Genomic DNA, 25,566 nt, shown 5'->3' with positions numbered 1-25,566 from the left:
GACCCTATCATTTCCGCCTCCACCACCGTTTCTGGCAGCCCATTCCACACACTCACCACTCTCTGAGTAAAAAAACTTACCCCTGACATCTCCTCCACACCTACTGTCCAGCACCTTAAACCTGTGTCCTCTTGTGGCTACCATTTCAGCCCTGGGGAAAAGCCTCTGACTATCCAACTGATCAATGCCTCTCATCATCTTACATAACTCTATCAGGTCCCCCCTCATCCTCCGTCGCTCCAAGGAGAAAAGGCCAAGTTCCCTCAACCTGTTTTCATAAGGCATGCTCTGCAATCCAGGCAGCATCCTTGGAAATCTCCTCTGAACCCTTTCTATGGCTTTCACATCCCTACTCCCTTTCTTAAATAAGGGAACAACATCTGCAACCCTCCAATCTTCTGGGACCTCTCCCGTCACCATCGACAATGCAAAGATCATCGCCAGAGGCTCTGCGATCTCCTTCCTCGCCTCCCACAGCAGCCTGGGGTACATCTCATCCGGTCCCGGTGACTTTTCCAGCTTGATGCTTTCCAAAAGTTCTAGCACCTCCTCTTTCCTAATATCTATATGCTCAAGCTTTTTAGCCCACTGCAAGTCCCCACTACAGTCCCCCAGATCTTTTTCCATAGTGAATACTGATGTAAAGTATTCATTAAGTACCTCCGCTATTTCTTCCAGATCCATACACACTTTCCCACTGCTGCACTTGATAGGCCCTATCCTTTCGCATCTTATCCTCTTGTTCTTCACATACCTGTAGAATGCCTTGGGGTTTTCCTTAATCCTGCCAAGGCCTTCTCATGTCCCCTTCTGGCTCTCCTAATCTCCTCCTTAAGCTCCTTCCTGTTATCCTTATACTCCTCCAGATCTCTAACATTACCCAGCTCTCTGTACCTTTTGTAAGCTTTTCTTTTCCTTTTGACTAGATTTATTATAGCCTTTGTACACCACCGTTCCTGTATCCTCTTGTGACTCCCCTGTTTCATTGGAACATGCCTATGCAGACCTCCACCCAAATATCCCCTGATCTTACACCTCCCCACACTCAGGTTTTTGATCCTGATGCACCATATACCTATTGACCTAATTGTAATCTCGTCCACACTCCCATATCTCTGCAGTAATCTACTACTCCCTTTCTTATCGAGGATCTGTCAGCCAATTGATCTGACACATTTCAGTCACATCCCCTCTCACCAGGGACATCCAAACCTATCCAGTCCAACCTTTCCTCATAAGGCAATGCACCAGGTAAAGCTTCCCTGAACTGCTTTCAATGCATCAACGTCTTTCCCTAGATATGGAGACCACTGCTCTATTGAATTCCTCTGTCAATTAACAAAAACATTGTTAGCTTTCCTAATAACTTACTGTACCTTCATCCAACCCTTTTGTGAATCCTGCCTCAGGGCCCTCAGATCCCTTTGTATCTCAAGGCTCTGCAATCTCTCACTGTTTAGACGATATGTTGTTATATTTTTCCTGCTAAAATGGACAGTTTCACATTTTCCCACATTGTACTCCACATGCCGGATCTTTACCCGCTCGTGCAACCCATCCATATTCCTCTGTAGCCTCCTTATGTCCCTTTCACAACTTACTTGCCTACCTGTCTTTGTGTCAACAGCAAATTGATCAACCACACTTTCTGTGCCATCATTACGCCATTGATATCAATTGGAAAAAGTTGGGGCCTAAACATTTCACCAACAAGGCCCGTTTCTGATGATGATCTGTTTCCTGTTAGCCAGCTAACCTTCTTTCCATAGAACCATAGAACCATACAGCACAAAACAGGCCCTTCGTCCCACCATGTTGTGCCGTCCATCAAACCACCCTCACACTACCTAACCCCTTCCTCCCGCATATCCCCCCATCCCACACTCCTCCATATGCCTATCCAACAAGCTCTTGAACCTGTTCAATCTATCTGCCTCCACCACCACTCCAGGCAGTGCATTCCATGCACCAACCACTCTCTGGGTGAAAAACCTCCCCCTGACATCTCCCCTGAACCTCCCACCCATAACCTTAAAGCCATGACCTCTCATCTTGAGCATTGGTGCCCTGGGAAGGAGGCGCTGACTGTCTACTCTATCTATTCCTCTCAATATTTTATATACCTCTATCATGTCTCCTCTCATCCTCCTCCTTTCCGGTGAATAAAGCCCTAGCACCTTAAGACTCTCCTCATATTCAATACTCTCCAATCCAGGCAGCATCCTGGTAAATCTCCTCTGCACCCTCTCCAACGCCTCCACATCCTTCCTATAATGAGGTGACCAGAACTGAACACAGTACTCTAAGTGTGGCCTAACTAGAGTTTTGTAAAGCTGCATCATCACCTCACGGCTCTTAAACTCAATCCCGCGATTTATGAAAGCCAACATCCCATTGGCCTTAACTGTTCTTTCCACCTGTGAGGCAACTTTCAATGAACTGTGAATATGAACCCCCAGATCCCTCTGCTCCTCCACACTGCCAAGTACCTTGCCATTCACCCAGTACTCTGCCCTGGAGTTTGTCCTTCCAAAGTGTACCACCTCACACTTCTCCGGATTGAACTCCATCTGCCACTTGTCAGCCCAGCTCTGCATCCTATCAATATCCCTCTGTAAGCTCCGACAGCCCTCCACACTATCCACAACACCGCCTATCTTAGTGTCATCTGCAAACTTACTAACCCAGCCCTCCACCCCCTCATCTAAGTCATCTATAAATATCAGAAAAAGTCCCAGAACCGATCCCTGCGGGACACCACTAGTCACTGCCCTCCAATCCGAGGGCACTCCTTGCACCACAACCCTCTGCTTTCTACATGCAAGCCAATTCCTAATCCACACAGCCAAGCTTCCTTGGATCCCTTGGCCTCTGACCTTCTGAAGAAGCCTACCATGAGGAACCTTATCAAATGCCTTACTAAAATCCAAGTAAACCACATCCACCACACTGCCCTCATCAATCTTCCTGGTCACCTCCTCAAAGAACTCTATCAGGCTTGTGAGGCAAAATCTTCCCTTCACAAAGCCATGCTGGCTGTCCCTAATCAGTCCATGATTCTCAAGGTGTTCATAAATCCTATCCCTTAGAATCCTTTCTAACAGCTTACCCACCACAGACATGAGACTCACCGGTCTATAATTCCCTGGCCTATCCCTATTACCTTTTTTGAACAAGGGGACAACATTCGCAACCCTCCAATCCTCCGGCACCACCCCCGTGGACAACGAGGACTCAAAGATCCTTACCAGCGGTTCAACAATCTCCTCCCTCGCCTCTCGAAGCAGCCTGGGGAAAATCCCGTCAGGCCCTGGAGATTTATCTGTCTTAATATTATTTAACAACTTCAACACATCCTCTCTCTTGATATCTACAACCTCGAGAACATTACCCCTACCAGCACTCCCTTCCGCATCATCAAGACCCCTCTCCCTGGTGAATACCGAAGAGAAGTACTCATTGAGAACTTCTCCCACTTCCGCTGCCTCCAGGCAAATTCTCCCACCTTTGTCCTTAATTGGATCTACCTTTACCCGAGCCATCCTCCTACCCTTCACGTACTTGAAAAAGGCCTTGGGATTTTCCTTAACCTACTAGCCAAAACCTTTTCATGTCCCCTTCTAGCTCTCCTCAGCCCTTTCTTAAGTTCCTTCCTTGCTACCCTATATTCCTCATGGGCCCTGTCTGAACCTTGCTGCTTATACCTCACGTATGCTACCTTCTTCTCCCTAACAAGTCGTTCCACCTCTCTCGTCACCCACGGTTCCTTCACCCTGCCATTCCTTCTCTGCCTCACCGGGACATATTTATCCCTAACATCCTGCATAATATCCCTGAACATCGACCACATCTCCATGGTACATTTTCCTTCAAAAAGGACATCCCAATTTACACTCCCAAGTTCTCTCCTTATAGCCTCGTAGTTAGCCCTTCCCCAATTGAAGATCTTCTTGTCCTCTCTGCACCTGTCCCTGTCCATGACAATTTTAAAGGTTATGGAGCAATGGTCACTGTCCCCCAAATGCTCACCCACCAATAGATCCTTCACCTGTCCCGGTTCATTTCCTAAAACTAGATCTAACATGGCATTCCCTCTAGTCGGCCTGTCGACATACTGCGTCAGGAATCCCTCCTGGACACACTTAACAAATTCCGTCCCATCTAAACCTTTGGCACTAAGCAGGTTCCAGTCTATATTTGGGAAGTTGAAGTCTCCCATTATAACAACCCTGTTATTTCTGCTTCTCTCCAAACACTGCCTGCCAATCTTCTCCTCTATATCTCTACTGCTACCGGGGGGCCTATAGAATACTCCTAGTAGAGTAACTGCTCCTTTCTTGTTCCTTAATTCCACCCATACGGACTCTAGAGATGATCCTTCTACAACATCCATCTTTTCCACAGCCGTAACAGTGTCCCTGACCAGTATCGCCTCTTCTCCCCCCTTCCCTATCCCTCTTAAAACACCGAAAACCAGGAATATTCAATATCCACTCCTCTCCTGACGTCAGCCACGTCTCAGTAATAGCCACGATATCATAGTCCCCCATACTTATCCAAGTCCTCAGATCATCCCCCTTATTCCTGACACTTCTTGCATTTAAGTAAACACACTTCAGTCCATATACCTTACTACTTTTACAGCCTGTATTCTGCTTCTCCTTCCCCAAAGCCTCTCTACCTGTTTGATCTAACTTTTCCCCATTCCCTTCTTCCTCTGACCTACTCCTCTGGTTCCCTTCCCCCTCACAAACTAGTTTAAACCCTCCTGAACCACCCTAGCAAATCTCGCCGCAAGGATATTGGCCCCCTTCTGGTTCGGGTGTAACCCGTCCTCTCTGTACAGGTCCCACCTTCCCGAGAAGAGATCCCAATGATCCAGAAATCTAAAACCCTCCCTCCTGCACCAGCTTCTCAGCTACGCATTTATCTGCCACCTCTTCCTATTCCTACCTTCACTATCACGTGGCACTGGCAGCAATCCCGAGATTGCTACCGTTGAGGTCCTGTTCCTCAATTTTCTGCCTAGCTCCCTGAACTCACTCTTCAGGACCTCATCCCCCTTCCTACCTATGTCATTGGTGCCAATATGGACCACAACTTCTGGCTGCTCTCCCTCCCACTCAAGAATTCTGTGGACCCGATCAGTGACATCCCGGACCCTGGCACCTGGGAGGCAACATACCATCCGGGATTCATGCTCACTGCCACAGAACCTCCTGTCTGTTTCCCTGACTATCGAGACCCCTATCACTACCGCATGTCTCTTTCCCACCCTTCCCTTCTGAGCAGCAGTACCAGTCCCAGTGCCAGAGACCTGGTAACTGCAGCTAGGCCCCTGCAGGTCATCCCCCTCAACAGCTTCCAAGGCAGAAAACTTGTTACTGAGGGGAACAGCCTCCAGGGTTCTCTGTCCTGTCTGCCTGCCTGACTTCTTCTTCCTCTTCCCTCCCCTGACCGTCACCATTCTATCTGCCTCCTGAACCTCAGATGTACCTGCTCTAAGGGGGGTGACTGTCACCTGATGCACCGTGTCTACATAACTCCCTCCCTCCCTTATGCTGCACAGTGTTTGTAGCTGCGACTCCAGCTCATCAGCTCTGAGCTGAAGTTCGTCCAGCCTCAAGCACTTACTGCAGATGTGGCCATCGTGGACCGCAGCAAGGTCCACGAGTTCCCACATCAAACAGCTGCAGCACACCACCATGTCCTCCATCTGACTACCTTTCTTTTTTCCCTAGTTAGTCCCACCTACAAATCTATAATGAACAACAGGTAAACCTTGCCTTTACCTACTTACCAGCTACTTACCCTCCTTGCCCCTTCACGCCGAAGCCCCTTGAGCCAAAGCCCAGAACACTCTGCTGCCACTCACTCCGCTGCCCGCTCTGACACTGCCCGTACTATAGGCTGTTTCCTTTTGAAGCTGCCCGCGCTGCGCCTGCGCAGTCCAGCCCCCACTCGACTACTTAGAAAAAACTTATAAAAATCTAACACTAAAAACCCTAACAAAAACTAACCCTTACACCCAAAAACCCTAATAAAAGTGATAAACAGAGAAAACACCATCTTGTTACCTCCATGCTATGAGCTGTTATTTTCTGGAATAGTCATTGTTATGGCACCTTATTGAATGCCTTCTAGAAACCAAGCTGTTAGCACATCCACTGGTTTCCCTTATCCACAGCACAGGTCACTTCATCAAAGAACCCCAATAAATTGGTCAAACATAACTTTCTATTCACAAGACCATTTGATTTGGTCTGTATACCTTGAAATTTTCCAAGTGCCCAGCTTTTGCATCTTTAATGACAGTTTCTAACAGTCTCCCTGTGAGACGCTAAACTACCTGTGTACAGTTTCCGCTTTCTGACTTTTCCCCTTTTTGAATGCGGAGTGTTACATTTGCTATTTTTCACTCTCTTGGAATCAAGGGGAATTTGGAACCAACACTTCTAAGACCCTGGGATGAAGTCCATCGGGACCTGAGCACTTGATAGTCCAACAGACCAACAACTTGCTCTGGTGGTTGTAATTTTCCCAGGTTCCTCCCTCTTCACAGAATAGTTGTCCCCTCACCTGCTTCTGTCTCCAGTCCTAAACACTTGTAACATTTGTGATCACCTCACAACCTTTTCTTCGATCAGTCTCTCCCAACATGTCATGCCATTGATCCAACGTGGCCAGGAGCTAACCCCAAAGGAGCCACACGCTGTGATCCTTGACTTCCTAACCTGGACCAACTATCCCAGAGATTCATTTGCCCAATCATTCCCAATATGCTGTGCTTTAGATCCCATTCTTGTCGAACCCTTTCTTGCTGCTATGGGTATGGGAGGGGTCCATCCATGATCCCCATTGCAATATCCAGCAAACCCAGCTGCAAATTCCCCAGAGAACATCAGGAGGCATGGGAGGAGTATAGGAGGGCATGGGTCATTGAGTTCACTGGGGTCATTGAGTTTACTGAGGTCATTGAGAGTAGGTTGTTGGGGTCATGGGAGCCTGGATGGATGAGGTTGGGGAGATGGGAAGAGGTGGGAATGGATGAGTGTGGGAGGAGGAGGAAGGGTGGGAAAGAGCTTTTGGGGAAGGGTCTGGCAGATAGAGCAGAACATGTAGGTAAATTGCTGAGGTGTCTTTGGCTTTGGTTTAACTGTGGAGGGGTGTGGGTTGGGTGGGCACTGGGGGCTTGCAGGCTCACATTAATTTGAAACATTTCCCCACAGGGTCAGAGACTGGTTGAAGGATCAGCTGAGAGATGCTGTTACTGTGCCAGGACAGGTGAGAAACTAGGGAAAGTGGTTCACAGGAGGGGTTCTTAGGGAGGGAATGTCACCAAGGAAAGAGGGCTCTTGGAGTCAGGGAGCACAGAAACAGGTTCTTCAGCCCACCACATCCGTGCCAACCCTTTTACCCATCTACACTAATCCTATTTGCCTGCATCAGGACCGTATCTTTCTGTACCTTGCCTGTCTAAATCTTGATTAAACGTGGTGATTATGGCTGATCCTCTGGCAGTGAGTTCCAGATATCAACTTCTCTCTGTGTGGGGGAAAACACTTTCCCTCAAATCCCCTTTAAAACTCCTTCCTCTCACTTTAAACATCTGCCTTCTTTGTTTTTTGGTACTCTTACTTTGGGAAAAGACTCTATCTACCCTTCACCACTTATAATCTTAGTTACCTCTATCAGGTGCCCCTCAGCTCCTTCCTGATGGGGAACACATGCCCAAACTCTCCAGTCTCTCCCCATCTACCCAGTCCTACAATCCAGGCAACATCCTGCTGAAACTCTGCACTCTCTCCAGTACAGAGTCATACAGCATGGAAATAAGCCCTTTGGCCCAGCTAGTCCATGCCGACCAAGGTTCCCATCTAAACCAGTCCCATTTGCCCACGTTTGGCACATATCCTTCTAAACCTTTCCTATCCATGCATCTGACAAGTACTTTTAAAATGTTGTTAATGTACCTGACTCAACTGCTTCCTCTGGCAGCTCGGTCCATAAACTGACCACTCTCTGGGTGAAAAAGTTGCACCTCAGGTTCCTATTAAATCTCTCCCCTCGCACCTTAAACCTATTCTTGATTCTCCAGCCCTGGGAAAAAGACTGTGCACTGTCACCCTATCTATGCCCCTCAAGATTTTATGCACCTCATTCTCCTACATGCCAGTGAATAAAGTCTCAACTTGCTCAACTTCTCTCCATAACTCAGGCCCTTGAGTCCCAGCAACATCCTCGTAAATCATCTCTGCACTCTTTCCAGCTAAATTTCATCCTTCCTCTCACAGGGTGACCAAAAGTGAACACAATATTCCAAACTGCATCATAACATCCCAACTTCTATACTCAATGTCATTCCACTCTGTCAGAAGGGAGGGAGGCAAAAGACAGGATATTATAGGCTGGTTAGCCTGACTTCAGTGGTTGGTAAGATGTTAGTCCATTATTAAGGCTGAGGTTTCGGGGTACTTGGAAGCACATGATAAAATAGGCCGAAGTCAGCACTGTGTCCTTAAGGGGAAATCTTGCCAAACAAATCTGTTGGAATTCTTTGTGGAAGTAACAGGCAGGATAGACAAAGGAGAGTCAGTGGATGTTGTTTACTTGGATTTTCAGAAGGCCTTTAACAAGGTGCCACACATGAGGCTGCTAAACAAGATTGGAGCCCACGGTCTTACAGGAAAGGTACCAGCATGGGTAAAGGATTGGCTGACTGGCAGAAGGCAAAGAGTGGGAATAAAGGGGGCCTTTTCTGGTTGGCTGCCGGTGACTAGTGGTGTTCTGCAGGGGTCGGTGTTGGGTCCGCTACTTTTCACGTTATATGTTAGTGATCTGGATGACCTAGATGATGGAATTGATGGTTTTGTAGCCAAGTTTGCGGATGATACCAAGATAGGTGGAGGGGCAGGTAGTGTTGAGGAAGCAGGGAGTCTGCAGAAGGACTTGGACAGGGTTGGAAAATGGGCAAAGAAGTGGCAGATGGAATACAGCGTAGGGAAGTTTATGGTCATGCACTTTGGTAGAAGGAATAAAGGCATAGACTATTTTCTAAACAGGGAGCAAATTCAGAAATCAGAGGTGCAAAGGGACTGGAGAGTCCTAGTGCAGGATTCCCTAAAGGTTAACTTGCAGGTTGAGTTGGTAGTAAGGAAGGCAAATGTTAGCATTCATTTCTAGAGGACTAGAATATAAAAGCAAGGATGCAATGCTGAGGCTTTAGAAGGTGTTGGACAAACCACATTTGGAGTACTATGAGCAGTTTTGGGCTCCATATCTAAGGAAGGATGTGTTGGAGAGGGTCCAGAGGAGGTTTATGAGAATGATCCTGGGAATGAAAGGGTTCATGTATGAGGCACGTTTGATGGCTCTGGTTCTGTACTCGATGGAGTTCAGAAGGATGAGAGGGGATTGCATTGAAACCTACCAAGTATTGAAAGGCCTGGATAGAGTGAACGTGGAGAGGATGTTTCCAGTAGTGGGAGAGTCTAGGACCAGAAGGCACATCCTTAGAATAGAACATAGAATATATAACGTAGAACAGTACAGCACAATACAGGCTCTTCAGCCCACAATATTGTGCCGAACTTTAAACCTCGCCTAAGACTATCTAACCCCTTCCTCCCGCATATCCCTCTATTTTAAATTCCTCCATATGCTTACCTAGTAATCTCTTGAACTTGACCAATGTACCTGCCTCCACCACTGCCCCATGCAGTGCATTCCATGCTCTAACCACTCTCTGGGTAAAAAAACCTCCCTCTGATATCTCCCTTGAGTTTTCCACCCATTGCTTTAAAGCCATGCCCTCTTGTATTGAGCATTGGAGCCCTGGGAAGGAGGCACTGACTGTCCACTCTATCTATTCCTCTTAATATTTTGTACACCTCTATCATGTCTCCTCTCATCCTCCTTCTCTTCAAAGAGTAAAGCCCTAGCTCCCTTAATCTGTCCTCATAATGCATACTCTCTAAAGCATGGCAGCATGCTGGTAAATCTCCTCTGCACCCTTTCCAATGCTTCCATATCCTTCTATAATGAGGCGACCAGAACTGGACACAGTACTCTAAATGTGGTCTAACCAGAGTTTTATAGAGCTGCATCATTTCCTCGCGGCTCTTAAACTCGATCCCTCGACTTATGAAAGCTAACACCCCATAAACTTTCTTAACTACCCCGTCCACCTGTGAGGCAACTTTCAAGGATCTGTGGATATGGAGCCCCAGATCCCTCTACTCCTGTACACTACCAAGAATCCTGTCATTAACTTTGTACTCTGCCTTGGAGTTTGTCCACACGGCCAAGCTTCCCTGGATCCCATGCCCTCTGACCTTCTGAAGAAGCCTACCATGTAGAACCTTGTCAGATGCCTTACTAAAATTCATGTAGACCACATCTACTGCACTACCATCATCAATCTGTCTGGTCATCTCTACAAAGAACACTATCAGGCTTGTGAGACATGATCTGCCCTTCACAAAACCATGCTGGCTGTCCCTGATCAGACCATGATTCTCTAAATGCCCATAGATCCTATCTCTAAGAATCCTTTCCAACAGCTTGCCCACCACAGACGTAAGGCTCACTGGTCTATAATTCCATGGACTATCCCTACTACATTTTTTGAATAAGGGGACAACACTTGCCACCCTCCAATCCTCCGGTACCATTCCCATGGACAATGAGGACTCAAAGATCCTAGCCAAAGGTTCAGCAATCTCCTCCCTTGCTTTGCGGAGCAACCTGGGGAATATTCCGTCAAGCCCTGGGGACTTATCTGTCCTAATATTTTCTAACAGCTCCAACACATCCTCTCTCTTGATATCAACATGCTCTAGAACATTAACCTTACCAACACTGTCCTCATCGTCACTAAGGCCCCTCTCCTTGGTGAATACTGAAGAGAAGTATTCATTGAGGACCTCACCCACTTCCACAGCTTCCAGGTACATCTTCACATCTAAAGGACATGAGCAGGAATTTCTTTAGCCAGAGAGTGGTGAATCTGTGGAATTCATTGCCACAGACGGCTATGGAGGCCAAGTCATTGGATGTATTTATCATAGAATCATAGAAAGTACAGTACAATACAGGCCTTACAGCCCACAATGTTGTGCCGACCTTTAAACCTTGCCTAAGATTATCTAATCCCTTCCCCCCACATACTCCTCTATTTAAAATTCCTCCACATGTTTATCTAGCAATCTCTTGAATTTGACCAATGTACCTGCCTCCACCACCGCCCCAGGCAGCACATTCCATGCCCCAACCACTCTCTGGGTAAAAAACTTTCCTCTGATATCTCCCTTGAACTTCCCACCAATTACTTTAAAGCCATGCCCTCTTGTATTGAGCATTGGTGCCCCGGGAAAGAGACGCTGGCTCTCTACTCTATCTATTCCTCTTTTGTATACCTCTGTCACGTCTCCTCTCATCCTCCTCCTCTCCAAAGAGTAAAGCCCTAGCTCCCTTAGTCTCTCCTCATAATACATAATCTCTAATCCAGGCAGCATCCTGGTAAATCTCCTCTGCACCCTTTCCAATGCTTCTACATCCTTCCTATAATGAGGCGACCAGAACTAGACACCAGTCTAAGTGTGGTCTAACCAGAGTTTTGTAAAGCTGCATCATTACCTCGCAGAGTTTGATAGATTTTTGGTTAGTAAGGGCATCAAAGTTTACGGGGAGAAGGCAGGAGAATAGAAACATAGAAAAACTACAGCACAATTCAGGCCCTTCGGCCCACAAAGCTGTGCCGAACATGTCCCTACCCTAGAAATTACTAGGCTTACCCATAGCCCTCTATTTTTCTCAGCTCCATGTACCTATCCAACAGTCTCTTAAAAGACCCTATCGTATCTGCCTCCACCACTGTTTCCGGCAGCCCATTCCACGCACTCACCACTCTCTGAGTGAAAAACTTACCCCTGACATCTCCCCTATACCTACTCCCCAGCACCTTAAACCTATGTCCTCTTGTGGCCACCATTTCAGCCCTGGAGAAAAGCGTCTGACTATCTACCCGATCAATACCTCACATCATCTATACACCTCTATCAGGTCCCCCCTCATCCTCCGTCGCTCCAAGGAGAAAAGGCCGAGTTCCCTCAACCTGCTTTCATAAGGCATGCTCTGCATTCCAGGCAGCATCGTAGTAAATCTCCTCTGCACCCTTTCTATGGCTTTCACATCCTTCCTGTAGTGAGGCAACCAGAACTGAGCACAGTACTCCAAGTGGGGTCTGACCAGGGACCTATATAGCTGCAACAATACCTCTCAGCTCCTAAATTCGATTCCACGATTGATGAAGAACAATACACTATGTGCCTTCTTAACCACAGAGTCAACCTGCGCAGCCACTTTGAGCCTCCTATGGACTCGGACCCCAAGATCCCTCTAAACCTCCACACTGCCAAGCGTCCTACCATTAAGACTATATTCTGCCATCATATTTGACCTACCAAAATGAACCTCTTCACACTTACCTGGGTTGAACTGCATCTGCCACTTCTCAGCCCAACTTTGCATCCTATCTATGTCCCTCTGTAACCTCTGACAGCCCTCCAAACTATCCGCAACACCCCCAACCTTTGTGTCATCCGCAAACTTACTAACCCACCCCTCCACTTCCTCATCCAGGTCGTTTATAAAAATCACAAAGAGCAAGGGTCCCAGTACAGATCTCTGAGGTACACCACTGGTCACCGACCTCCACGCAGGATATGACCCTTGCTCTTTGATGTGTTGAGAATGGTGTTGAGAAGGAAAAATAAATCAGCCATGATCAAATGGTGGAGCAGACTCAATGGGCTGAATGGCCTAATTCTGCTCCTATGCCTTATGGTCAATGCCCTGACCGATGAAGGCTAGAGCACCAAAGACTCCTTCACCACCCTGTGTATCTGTGGCTCCACATTGTCACTGTAATTACATCCTATGGTGTGGTGACCAGAACTGAACACAGTAGCCAAGTTCAGTGTAACCAGAGTTCTGTGAAGTTGTAACATAACACCCCAACGTTTATATTCCATGCACCATTCTATGAAGATGAGCATGCCATTGCCTTCCTTACCACCCTGCCTCTCTGTGTTACCACTTTCAGGGAACCATGGACGTGAACTCCAAGGTCTCTCTGTTCATCAACATTCCTTAGTGCCCTGTCATTTACTGTACACGTCCTACCCTTTTCTGACTTCCCAAAATGCATCACCTCACACTAATCTGGATTTAATTCCATCTGCCAATGTTCTGCCCAACTTTCCAACTGTAGCCTTAGACAACCTCCTTCACTATCCACAACGTCACCAACTTTTGTGGAGTCTGTTACATTGATAGAAGAGGGCAAATAGGGTCAGCAGTTTCAGAGGGTAACAAAGGGACTCCACTGACACATTCATCCTCAACCCTTGCTCTGGTCTCCAGGTCCTGAGGAATCCACGCATCCTTCCACATTCCCCAATATCTCCGGTTCTCCAGAGGTGGGCTCTGTTACCCAGGCTGCTCCAGGAGAGGTGACCCTACCTCCAACAACCACAGCAGGCTGCCGGAGTGGGGAGTTTCGCTGTCACAATGGCCACTGTGTTCTGGCTGGGGTTGCAGGACTTGTGTGTGATGGAGTCAATGACTGTGGAGATGCTTCGGATGAGCTCTACTGTGGTGAGCCTTTCTCCTGCTGAGGATAAGGGTGATGGGGCTGGCAAGTTACGGATCAGAGTCTATGTGTATCCAGAGTGTGACAGACATCCAAGCTGCAGAAAACTGTGTTTGTGCCACTTCTACTCTAACCCTCCCCTGCAATCTGCCCCACTCACACCTGATGGGTTAATCCAGGGACAGCACACACTGACTGACAGGCTGTGAGTGTGCAGAGTGAGTGTGAGAACACTGACCCTGGGAGTGTGCAAACAGTGTGAGAACGGTGACCCTGGCATTATGCAAACAGGTAACAATGAGCATGAGAACAGTGAGTGAGTGAACAGTGAGCATATGAACAGTGCCCCTGGGAGCAAGCGAACAGTGAGTGTGTGAAAGTGACCCTGGCAGTGTGTGAACAATGAACAGTGAGCGTGTGAACAGTAAGTGTGCAGACAATGACTGGCAGTGTGTGAACAGTGAGTCTGCACAAGAACATATGAACCAGGAGTAGGACATTTGGCCTTCGAGCCTACTGTCTTTCAATGAGATTATGTGTGATCTGCCACCCCAGCAGCATTTTCCTGCCGTCTCCATATCCTTTGACTTAACATCCAGACATCCATTGATGTCTTTTTTGAATACAGTTTTTTTGAATTCCTCAGTCAGAGCAAACACCCTCCCTGTCTCTACTGTGTTGAAACCTCAAAGTTTCAATGTCATTCTTCTGAATGCTCGAGAACAGGGCCTACCCTACTTGTTCTCTCCTCATCTGGCAGGTCTTCAAACTCAGAACCCAGTCTAGTGAATCTTTGATGCACTCCCCTTGAGATGTCTGTCCTTCTCTCAGGGAGGAGACCAAAACCGTACATGCTAGTCCAGGAGCAGCCCCACCACGGCTCTCTATAAATTGTGGTTGTTCCCTGGATTCTGGTGAGGTCCCAGTGGATTAGAAGCTGCAAATATAAGGATGGAGAGAGAAAGTACTGTCGGTAATTACCTGAAACCAATAGTAAAGAAATATAACAGCATGGCTAGAAAATTATAATTCAGCAGAATCATCACGAAAGGGAGATCGTGTTTGATAAATTTATTTGAAGAGTGCATGAAGGGGAGCCAGTTGATGTCCTATATCTGGATTTCCTGTAGGTACTCAATAAAGTACCACTTAAGATATTATTACATAAGGTATGAGTGTGTGCATTGGGAGTGAGACGTCAGCTGGGTATGGGAGTGGATAACTGACAGAAGACAGAGTTGGGGTCAATGGCCACTTTCCGGCTGGCAGCTGTAAATAGTGAGGTGCCACGGTGCTGGGAACTCTGCTATTTGCACCCTGCATTAATAGCTTGGACAAAGGCAGTGAATTACAAAGGCATTACACCAAGGTCTGCTGAAGGTACAAAGTGTAAAGGCAAGTTGTGCACAGTCTGCAAAGGGATGTGGATAGTCTAGATTATAGCCAAGTTTATTGTCATATGCACAAGTACATGTGTGCACGGGTGCAGTGAAAAACTTGCAGCATCACAGACGCAGCATCATTTAAGCAGCATTGACAAAAAAAACAAATTATACACAATTTTTACAAGAAAAATCACTATTAGAACAAGAAAAATTAAAGTCCATTTCAGTGCAAAGTGACCAAAGTGGTCATAGTGTTGCTAAACTCTAGAGATCAGGGTTGTGCCGGTTGGTTCAAGAACCGAATGGTTGAAGGGAGGTAGCTGTTCCTGAACCTGGTGGTGTGGGACTTCAGGCTTCTGTACCTCCTGCCCAATGGTAGCTGCAAGAAGATGGCACGGCCCTGATGGTGGGGATCTTTGATGATGGACATTGCCTTCTTGAGGCAGCGCCTCCTGTAGATACCACCAGTGGTGGGGAGGGATGTACCCGTGATGTATTAGGCTGAGTCCACTACTCTCTGCAGCTTCTAACGCTCCTGCACGTTTGAATTGCCAAACCAGACCATGATGTAACCATTCAGGACACTTTCAACAGTACATCTGTAGAAGTTTGTTAGAGTGTTTCGTGATAAACTGAACCTCCTTAACCTCTTAGGAAAGTAAAGATATTGGTGCATCTTTCTTATGACTGGTTAATCATGATATGTTTAGTGAATGGGGGAAAAGCTGGCAAATGGACTATAATGTGAGAAAATGTGAGGTTATTCACTCCATTAGCAGAACATTGTTTAACCAGAGAAAGGCATTAAAATGCTGCAGTTGAGATGGAACCAGAGAGGGGACTGTAGATCCTCGGATGAAAGACAAAGGTTCAGTGTGCAGGTACAGCTTTGGTCTTTGTTGGTATTGGTATTGGTTTATTATTGTCACTTGTACCGAGGTACAGTGAAAAACTTGTCTTGCATACCGATCGTACAGGTCAATTCTTTACACAGTGCAGTTACATTGAGATAGTACAGAGCCTGTTGATGTAGTACATGTAAAAACAATAACAGTTCAGAGTAAAGTGTCACAGCTACAGAGAAAGTGCAGAGCAATAAGGTGCAAGGTCGCAACAAGGTAGATCGCGAGGTCATAGTCCATCTCATTGTATAAGGGAACCGTTCAATACGTAAGATCAGTATTCTGGAGAGTGAACACGAGGAAAGCACCTGGCCCAGATGGTGTCCCGGGCCGTGTGCTCAGATCTTGTGCTGATCAGCTGGCAGAAGTATTTGCGGACATATCCAACCATTCTCTGCTTCAATCTCAGGTTCCCTCCTGTTTTAAGAAGACCACTATCATCCTGGTACCAAAGAAAAACAAGGTAACATCCCTCAATAACTACCAACCAATGGCTCTGACATCCACCATCATGAAGTGCTTTGAGAGGTTGGTCATGGCACACATCAACTCCAGCCTACCAGACAACCTGGACCCATTTCAATTCAACTATCGGCGAAACAGGTCTACGGCGGATGCCATCACCCTGGCCCTACACTCAGCTCTGGAGCATCTGGACAGTAAAGACACATACGTTAGACTATAGTATATTGACGGCAGGTCTGCCTTCAATACAATAATTCCAAGCAAGCTTGTCACCAAACTCCGAGACCTGGGACTCAACACCTCCCTCTGTAACTGGATCCTTGACTTTCAAACAAACAGACTGCAATCAGTGAGGATAGGCAGCAATACCTCCGGCACGATTCTTCTCAACACTGGTGCCCCACAAGGCTGCGTCCTCAGCCCTCTACTCTACTCCCTATACACTCATGACTGTGTGGCCAGATTTTGCTCGAACTCCATCTACAAGTTTGCAGATGATACCACCGTTGTAGGCCTTCTCTCAAACAGCGATGAGTCAGAGTACAGGAAGGAGATAGAGAGCTTAGTGGAATGGTGTCATGACAACAACCTTTCCCTCAATGTCAACAAAAGAGCTGGTCATTGACTTCAGGAAAGGGGGCGGTGTACATGCACCTGTCTACATCAATGGTGCTGAGGTCAAGAGGGTTGACAGCTTTCTGGGAGTGAACATCACCAACAGCCTGTCCTGGTCAAATCACGTAGATGCCACGGCCAAGAAAGCTCACCAGCGCCTCTCCTTCCTCAGGAGGCTAAAGAAATTTGGTTTGTCCCCTTTGACTCTCACCAACTTTTACCGATGCACCATAGAAGTTGTCCTTAAATCTGGTGGTACGTGCCCTCAGGCTCCTGTATCTTCTACCTGATGGAAGAGGAGAGAAGAGAGGATGTCCTGGGTGGGTGGGGTCTTTGATTATGCTGGCTGCTTCACCAAGACAGCAAGAGGTAAAGACAGAGTCCAAGGAGGGAAGGCTGGTGTCCACGATGTGCTGGGCTGTGTCCACAACTCTCTGCAGTTTCTTGCGGTCCTGGGCAGAGCAGTTGCCGTACCAAGCCATGATACATCCAGATAGGATGCTTTATATGGTGCATTGGTAATAATTGGTGAGAGTCAAAGGCTTTCTTGACTGTGGCATCTACGTGATTTGACCAGGACAGGCTGTTGGTGATGTTCACTCCCAGGAACTTGAAGCTCTCAACCCTCTTGATCTCAGCACCATTGATGTAGACAGGTGCATGTACACCTCCCCCTTTCCTGAAGTCAATGACCAGCTCTTTTGTTGACATTGAGGGAAAGGTTGTTGTCATGACACCATTCCACTAAGCTCTCTATCTCCTTCCTGTACTCCGACTCATCGCTGTTTGAGATAAGGCCTACAACGGTGGTATCATCTGCAAACTTGTAGATGGAGTTCGAGCAGAAACACACAGTCATGAGTGTATAGGGAGTAGGGTAGAGGGCTGAGGACGCAGCCTTGTGGGGCACCAGTGTTGAGAAGAATCGTGCCGGAGGTATTGCTGCCTATCCTCACTGATTGCAGTCTGTTTGTTAGAAAGTCAAGGATCCAGTTACAGAGGGAGGTGTTGAGTCCTAGGTCTTGGAGTTTGGTGACAAGCTTGCTTGGGATTATTGTATTGAAGGCAGAGCTGTTGTCAATAAACAATAGTCTAATGTAGGTGTCTTTACTGTCCAGATGCTCCAGAGCTGAGTGTAGGGCCAGGGAGATGGCATTTGCTGTGGACTTGCTTCAGCGATAGGCGAATTCCAGTGGGTCAAGATTGTCTGGGAGGCTGGAGTTGATCCGTGCCATGACCATCCTCTCAAAGCACTTCATGATGGTGGATGTCAGAGCCACTGGCCGGTAGTCATTGAGGCATGTTACCTTGCTTTTCTTTGGTACCGGGATGATAGTGGTCTTCTTAAAACAGGTGGGAACCTCAGATTGAAGCAGGAAGAGGTTGAATATGTCTGTAAATACTTCTGCCAGCTGATCAGCACAAGATCTGAGCACTCGGCCAGGGACACCATCTGGGCTTTCCTCATGTTCAGTCTCTGGAAGACTGATCTTACGTCCTCAACTGTGATCACAGGTTCAGTTGCATTGGAGGCTGTCAGGGTGGGTGGTGACAATCCACTTCCCTTCTGTTCAAAACGTGCATTGAAGTTCATCAGGAAGGGATGCACAGTTGTTAACTATGCAGCCCATCTTCGTCTTGTAGCCTGTTCTGGAATGTAAACCCTGCCATAATTGCAAGAGATGCTGTATACCATTGGGAAAACCTTGCTACAACTGGTGGGACCACAGGAGTTCTGTGTTCAGTTTTGCTACCCCCTGTTTAAGGGGGAGTTTTTGAACTTGGGACAGTTCAGAGTAGGTTCACTAGAGGTGGAAAAGTTCTGAGCTGTGTTCTCTGGAATTGAATAAATGAGGTGATCCTATTGAAACCTATAAGGTTCTGATGAAAGGTTATTAACCTGAAACAGTCACTTTTTTCTCTCTCCAGAGATGCTGCCTGAACTGCTGAGTATTTCCTGCATTTTCTGTTCTTACATGTGGGCAAATGGGATGTGTAGGTGGGCATGGATGTGGTGGCCAAAGGGCCTCTTTCTGTACCGTTTGATGGAATGACTTTGAGGAGGTTTGAGAGGAGAGGCGTTGAGGGTGAGGAATCTGGAACGAGGATGAAGAAGTGGAATATGAGCTGCTGGAGGAACTCAGCAGGTCAGGCAGCATCTGTGGAGGGAAGTGGACAGTTGATGTTTCAGGTTGAGACCCTTCATCTGGACTCTCTTACTGAATGCCTTTGGAAATGCTTGAATGTGTGCAGTGAGTGTGTGCTTTGTGTCTGTGTGATCCATGAGTGTGCAGTGTGTAAATATCTGTATTGTGTGTGTGGTGGTGAGTGTGTGATGTGTGTAGTGTGCGGCGTATGTGTGTGCAGTGTGTGTGTGTGGTGGTGAGTGTCAGTGTGTGTGGTGAGTGTGCAGTGTGTGTGTGGTGGTGTGTGCTGTGCGAGTGTGCTTGAATGTGAGCTGCATTTCCCCATTGCTCCTGTAACTGGTGGCTGTTATTCCCTCAGGAACGGTTCCCTCAACCAGGAGGGGTCCAGGGGGCTGTCTACAGTCAGAGTTCCACTGCAGAGTGAGTGGGACGTGTGTGTCAGTGTCCAGGAGATGTGACGGGCACTCAGACTGCAGGGATGGCACCGATGAGATCGGCTGTGTCATTTCCAGGTAACGCACTGTCCGTCAGTGGAGCTGGAGGGTCCCTGTGGGGTGAGGGGGGTGGAGTGTGTGCGGCCTGAGGCACCCAGTCAAACCCCACATCCCCGTCACTGACTGGGAATCTCCCTCACTGACCAGACCCCTCCCTGCCACTCCCTCCCTCGTTCACTGACCAATGACCCCTCCCTGCCACTCCCTCCCTCCCTCCCACTCCCTCCCTCCCTCCCTCCCTGCCACTCCCTCCCTCCCTCACTGACCAGTGACCCCTCCCTGCCACTCCCTCCCTACCTCACTGACCAGTGACCCTCCCTGCCACTCCCTCCCTCGCTCACTGACCAGACCCCTCCCTGCCACTCCCTCCCTCACTGACCAGTGACCCCTCCCTGCCACTCCCTCCCTCCCTCACTGACTAATGACCTATCTCTCTCCCAGTACCACACAGAGTTTGAAGATGGTCACTGCCCAAGAGATGAGCAGGATTGACCACCAGCCAAGCTCCCAGGAAACATGGACCAGGACTCCAGCAACTAGTTCACTGCCCACCTCAGACATCGACCGCTGGGCCATCATTGGACCATCCGCTGGGATCTCATCAAGCACCACCCTCGTTCCACCACGCCAAGGTTCAGAGATCACAGAGGCACAACAGTTTGACCAGAAACGCACATCTGTCAGGCCAAGGGTTGGAGAGCCAACTGGGACCCCCCCCACACAGGTGGGTGTGAGGTTGTCAGTGCTGTTGGACACTGGTAAGAAGCCAACAAGGACAACACTGAGCAACAGGCCCAAGGGTGGGTCCTCCAACAGACCTTTCACCAGGCCACCCTCTCCCTGAACATCTGGCACAGCAGACTCCAGGAGGGGGGAGTCGGTGAGGAGGTGTTGGGTGGGAGAGCGGAACGGGAGGGTTTCAGGGAGGGGTTGGCTGTTGGGTTCCTGTGCTCACCATCTGGTTCTTTCTACCTCTCCACAGATGGAGCCCGGGACCAAGGCTCAGGGAAGGGACAGATCTGCAGAGCCCATCTCCCGGCCCCAGCCCCCAGGTAGAGCAGTGCAGCCCCTATCTGGTGTTCCCTCTCCCTGTCCATTCTTCCTCCCCCTCCCCACTTCTTCCTCCCCCTCTCCCCCATTCTTTCCCCCTCTCCCTCTCTCCCCCAACCCCCTCTCCCCCTCTCGCCCATTCCCCCTTGCCCCTTCCCCCTCACCCTTCCCCCCTCTCGTGCCTGTCCCCCTCTCCCTCTCCCATCGCCCCCTTCCCTGTCTACATGATCTACCTTGTTGTGACCTTGCAGCTTATTGCACTGCACTTTCTCTGTAGCTGTGACACCTTACTCTGTACTGTTATTGTTTTTACCTGCACTACATCAATGCACTCTGTACTAACCCAATGTAACTGCACTGTATAATGAATTGACCTGTACAATTGGTTTGCAAGACAAGTTTTACACTGTACCTCGGTACAAGTGACAATAATAAATAAATATCAATACACTGGCTCTGCCCACCCGCCCCCACTGACCTCTTGCTCCTCCCCTCAGGTCCCTGTGACCAGGCGCTGGGGCTGGAGGATGGGCGGATCCGTTACCAGCAGCTGAGTGCCTCGTCGTCTCGGGAGAGCAACCCCCCCGACGCTGGACGTCTCAACATCATCCCCAACATGTGAGTTCCCCTCCCTGCATTCAGGGTCTCAGCACCGAGGTGGAGAGGCAGCCAGGCAGAGGAGGCAGAGAACCCTCAGTCTCTGGGTGAAGGAGCAGGAGGTGTAGGGAGTGTGGGATGGTGTGGGGGTGTAGGGACAGTGTAGTGAAGGTATAGGGAGTGAGATGGTGTGGAGGTGTAGGGAGTGTGGGATGGGGTGGGGGTGTAGGGAGTGAGATCGTGTGGTGGTGTGGGGACAGTGTAGCGAAGGTGTAGGGAGTGGGGTTGCAGGGAGGGTTCTGACTTGTCTGACTGACCCACGTCATGGTCAGTCTGGTGTGGGGTGTGACCCAGTGTCGGTGTGGGGTGTGACCCGGTGTGGGGTGTGACCCATTGTGGGGTGTGACCAGACTCGGCGTGGGGTGTGACCCGGTGTGAGGTGTGACCTACTGTGAGGCGTGACCCAGTGTCGGTGCGGAGTGTGACCCGGTGCGGGGTGTGACCCAGCGTCGGTGTGGGGTGTGACCCAGTGTCAGTGTGGGGTGTGACCCGGTGCAGGGTGTGACCCAGTGTTGGTGTGGGGTGTGACCTGCTGTGGGGTGTGACCCAGTGTCGGTGTGGGGTGTGACCCGGTGCGGGGTGTGACCCAGTGTCGGTGCGGGGTGTGACCCAGTGTCAGTGTGGGGTGTGGCCAGTGTCGGTGTGGGGCGTGAGCCGGTGTGAGGTGTGACCCGATGTGGGGTGTGACCTGGTGTGGTGTGACCAGTGTCGGTGTGGGGTGTGACCCGGTGTGGGAATCACTGCCATATCTCTCACTGAGCAGTTTTTGCCACAAGATTTCACATCAAGAACTGTGGAGTGTGGTTGGGTCTTGACTCGGGGCGCGGTCACTGACCCGGGCCATGGTGGGCTCGCTGACCTGGGGCGCGGTCGCTTGTCCGGGGCGCGGTCACTGACCTGGGGTGCTGAATGACTGGATATTTTGTCCTTCAGACTGAACCTGGAGCCTGGCTGGAGCCCGGCAGATTGGGATCCTAGCCCTTACTTCCAGGTGGATTTTCTGGTGCCGACATTTGTATCCGGTGTGATTACCCAGGGAGGGACTCGATCCGGGGGCTTCATCACCCACTACAGGCTCACATCCAGTTACGATGGGATCCACTTTGTAAATTACACAGGCACAACAGACTGGACATTGCCTGCACAGGTAGGGAGTGTTACAGGGTAGGGGTTATGGGTCAGGGGTTACAGATTAGGGGTTCCAGAACAGCTAATATCAACCAGGGGTTACAGGGTGGGGGTTACAGAACAGCTGATAAAGGCTGGGGTTTACAGGGCGGAGGTTACAGGACAGCCGATCGTGGCCAGGGGTTACAGGGCGAGGGTTACAGGGCAGGCAATAGCAGGCGGGTGTTACAGGGTGAGGGTTACTGGACAGCCAATAGCGTCCAGTGGTTACAGGGCAAGGGTTACAGGACATGCAATAGCGTCCAGTGGTTACAGGGCGAGGGTTACAGGACAGGCAATAGCAGTCAGGGGTTACAGGATGGGCATCATATGGTCTTTGCAGAGTGAGGGGGGAAGTAACAGACGTGTGGCTTTGGGAGAATCTGGAGCTCACTGCCTGTCCAATGGGAGAGGTGGAAGCCCTCATCATGTATAGACAGAAGACAGATGCGTATTGGAAGAGCTGTGAGATGTGATTAGGCTGGGCCGCTCTTCATCGACTGACGTGGATGAGGGGCCAAGTGGCCTCCCATGTCTTAAATTTTCCATGAATGAGTGTTACAGGCATTACAGGATGGGTATTACAGACCACGTTACAGGATGGGTTTTACAGACCGCATTACAGGATGGATGTTATAGACCACATGTTACAGGCATTACAGGATGGGTATTGCAGATAACATGTAACAAACATTAGCGGATGGATATTATGGACTATGTATTACAAGCTATGAGTTACAGGGCAAATCGTTGTTGAGGAGTGCTGTGGAATGTGGAGTGTCAGGAATATTTTCCTGGACACACGTGTGGTCAGCTGACTGGTTTCTCTGCCTGCTATTCAGGTCAGAGTGATGGACCCTTCCCCTCTCCCCCCACCCACTCCTGAAGCTCAGGGTGGTGTCCAGGTGTGACATGTGACAGACGTGGTCCAGATGGGGTGCATCATCGGTCACTGAAGGAAGGAAGTTCAGGGAAATGCAGACCCAGGCCACGATCTCCCAAACACCTTCAGATTCAGGGTTGAGCCTGAGGACTGGAAATTATAAATGCTCCACCCTTGTTCAACACAGGAACCAAAAGCAGTTGGGTTGGCACCAGTCCCAATTGTCAGGTACTGTCACTTGGACAAGTAGGGAATGATTAGAGAAAGCAAGCTTCGATTTTTATAGTAAATGATATCTCACTGACTTGTTTGAGTTTTTCTGCTGAAGCAAGAGAGAGTGTCAGTGAGGTAATTGTAGCCAGTGTGGGATATATGGACTTCCAAGAAAGTTTGATAAGGAGTCACATAATAAGCTTGTCATCAGGATTGAAGGCCACAAAGTAAAACAGGCTGTGGTAGCCTGGGTAGAAAATCAGCCCAGTGAAGGGACAGGGAGATTGGCAGTGAGAGGTTGTTCCTTGTACTGGAGGGAAATGTACACGTAGTTCCAGGGGTCAGTACCAGGACCACTGCTTTTCATCATATTAATGGCTTGGTCTTGGACATACCGGGGACAATTTGCAGATGATACAAAAGATGTAAGTCAGTGAACTGTGAGGACGAGAGTAACAGACTTCAAGGAGGTAGAGACGGACTGGTGGAGAGGGTGACGGAACGAGGAGAGGCAACGTCAACACTTCTGTCAGGAGTACAAGGGGAGTGACTTCTGGGACATATGTTCACACTTCACTGCAAGCAGCAGATCAGTTTAAGAACAAAAGAAACCAGAGATGGAGTTGCCTTTCAGACCCTTGCTCCTGCCCCAACATTCTATGAGATCCTGTCTGATCTAATTCAGTGCCGCCGAACTATCTCGTATCCCATGATACCCTTAATTTCAAAAGTTGTTCACCTCTGTCTGGAATATAGTGAATGAATTCCAGAGACTCACCACCTTCTTGGTAAAGGAAATCTTTCTCACTGTCATGTAGCGTGACCTTTAATTTTAAGACTGTGATCCCTGGTTCCAGACCCAACCTGGTGAAGCATTATCCCTGCATCCACCCTGTTGACCTTTGAGGAAACATAATGGAATCTGTGCCTTATAAATAGGGGCTCAGAGTTCAAGAGTAAGGAGTCATGATGGGCCTTTATACATGAGATAAGATAGGACATCTTTATTAGTCACATGTATATCGAAACACACAATGAAATGCATCTTTTGCATAGAGTGTTCTGGGTGCAGCCCACAAGTGTCGCCACGCTCCTGGCACCAACATAGCATGCCCACAACTTCCTAACCCGTACGTCTTTGGAATGTGGGAGGGAACCGGAGCACCCGGAGGAAACCCACGCAGACACGGGGAGAACGTACAAACTCCTTACAGACAGCAGCGGGAATTGAACCCGGGTCACTGGTGCTGTAACAACGTTACACTAAGCACTACACTACCATGCCTGCCCTCAGCCACAGCTGGAGTATTGTGTTCCGTTCTAGACACCATGCTTTAGGAAAGGCGTTATAGAGGGAGCAGAATTTACCAAAATTGTTCCAGGAATGAGGGACTTCAGGTGTGTGGACAGACTGGAGGAGCTGGGAACAGGGGAGGTTGTGAGGGGATCTGATGGAGGTGTTTAAAATTATGAAGGGTACAAAGCAGCTGAAAAGAAACTGTTCCCGTTGGTGCAGAAGTCAAGGACCTGCGAACATGGGATGAAGATAGTCAGCAAACCAAAGCCAAGGTGGCCTGGTGTCTGGAATGTAGGACAGGGGGCTAAACGGGGGCAGATTCAACAGTGTTCAAAAGAAAGCTGAGAAATGGAAAGGAAAGAACGTGCAGGACCAGCGGAGTGGGATCAGGGGGAGGGGGTACTGGGGGAGTTGGGGTGTGGGACAAGCTGGGTTCCTCCTACATGGAATTGGTACATACTCAAAGGGCTGAATGGTCTCCACCCCTGTTGTAACCTTTTGTGATTCTGAAAGGGGATTACAGATTGCAGGTGCTGTAGTTGGACATTTCCATCGTGAGCCTTGGGATTACAACAGTCAATATACACACAGCAAGATCCTACAAACAGCAGATAGTGATTAAAACTTGTTCAGACAC

General features: G+C 48.8%; 1 protein-coding gene across 1 annotated transcript in view; it reads left to right on the top strand.

The window, feature by feature from the left end:
• Positions 1-25,566, top strand: part of sspo (SCO-spondin) — a 358,698-nt gene that overhangs the window by 92,482 nt on the left and 240,650 nt on the right. The window contains 7 exon segments of the mRNA XM_052023421.1: positions 7,230-7,284; positions 13,426-13,659; positions 19,527-19,680; positions 20,104-20,341; positions 20,645-20,714; positions 21,210-21,330; positions 22,303-22,516. Of these exon segments, the coding sequence (XP_051879381.1) occupies positions 7,230-7,284; positions 13,426-13,659; positions 19,527-19,680; positions 20,104-20,341; positions 20,645-20,714; positions 21,210-21,330; positions 22,303-22,516 (1,086 nt within the window).

Source organism: Pristis pectinata, chromosome 9, assembly GCF_009764475.1.
Source record: "Pristis pectinata isolate sPriPec2 chromosome 9, sPriPec2.1.pri, whole genome shotgun sequence".
NCBI lineage: Eukaryota > Metazoa > Chordata > Chondrichthyes > Rhinopristiformes > Pristidae > Pristis > Pristis pectinata.
Note: the sequence above shows the minus strand (reverse complement) of the source record. Positions and strands in the feature narration are given on the sequence as shown.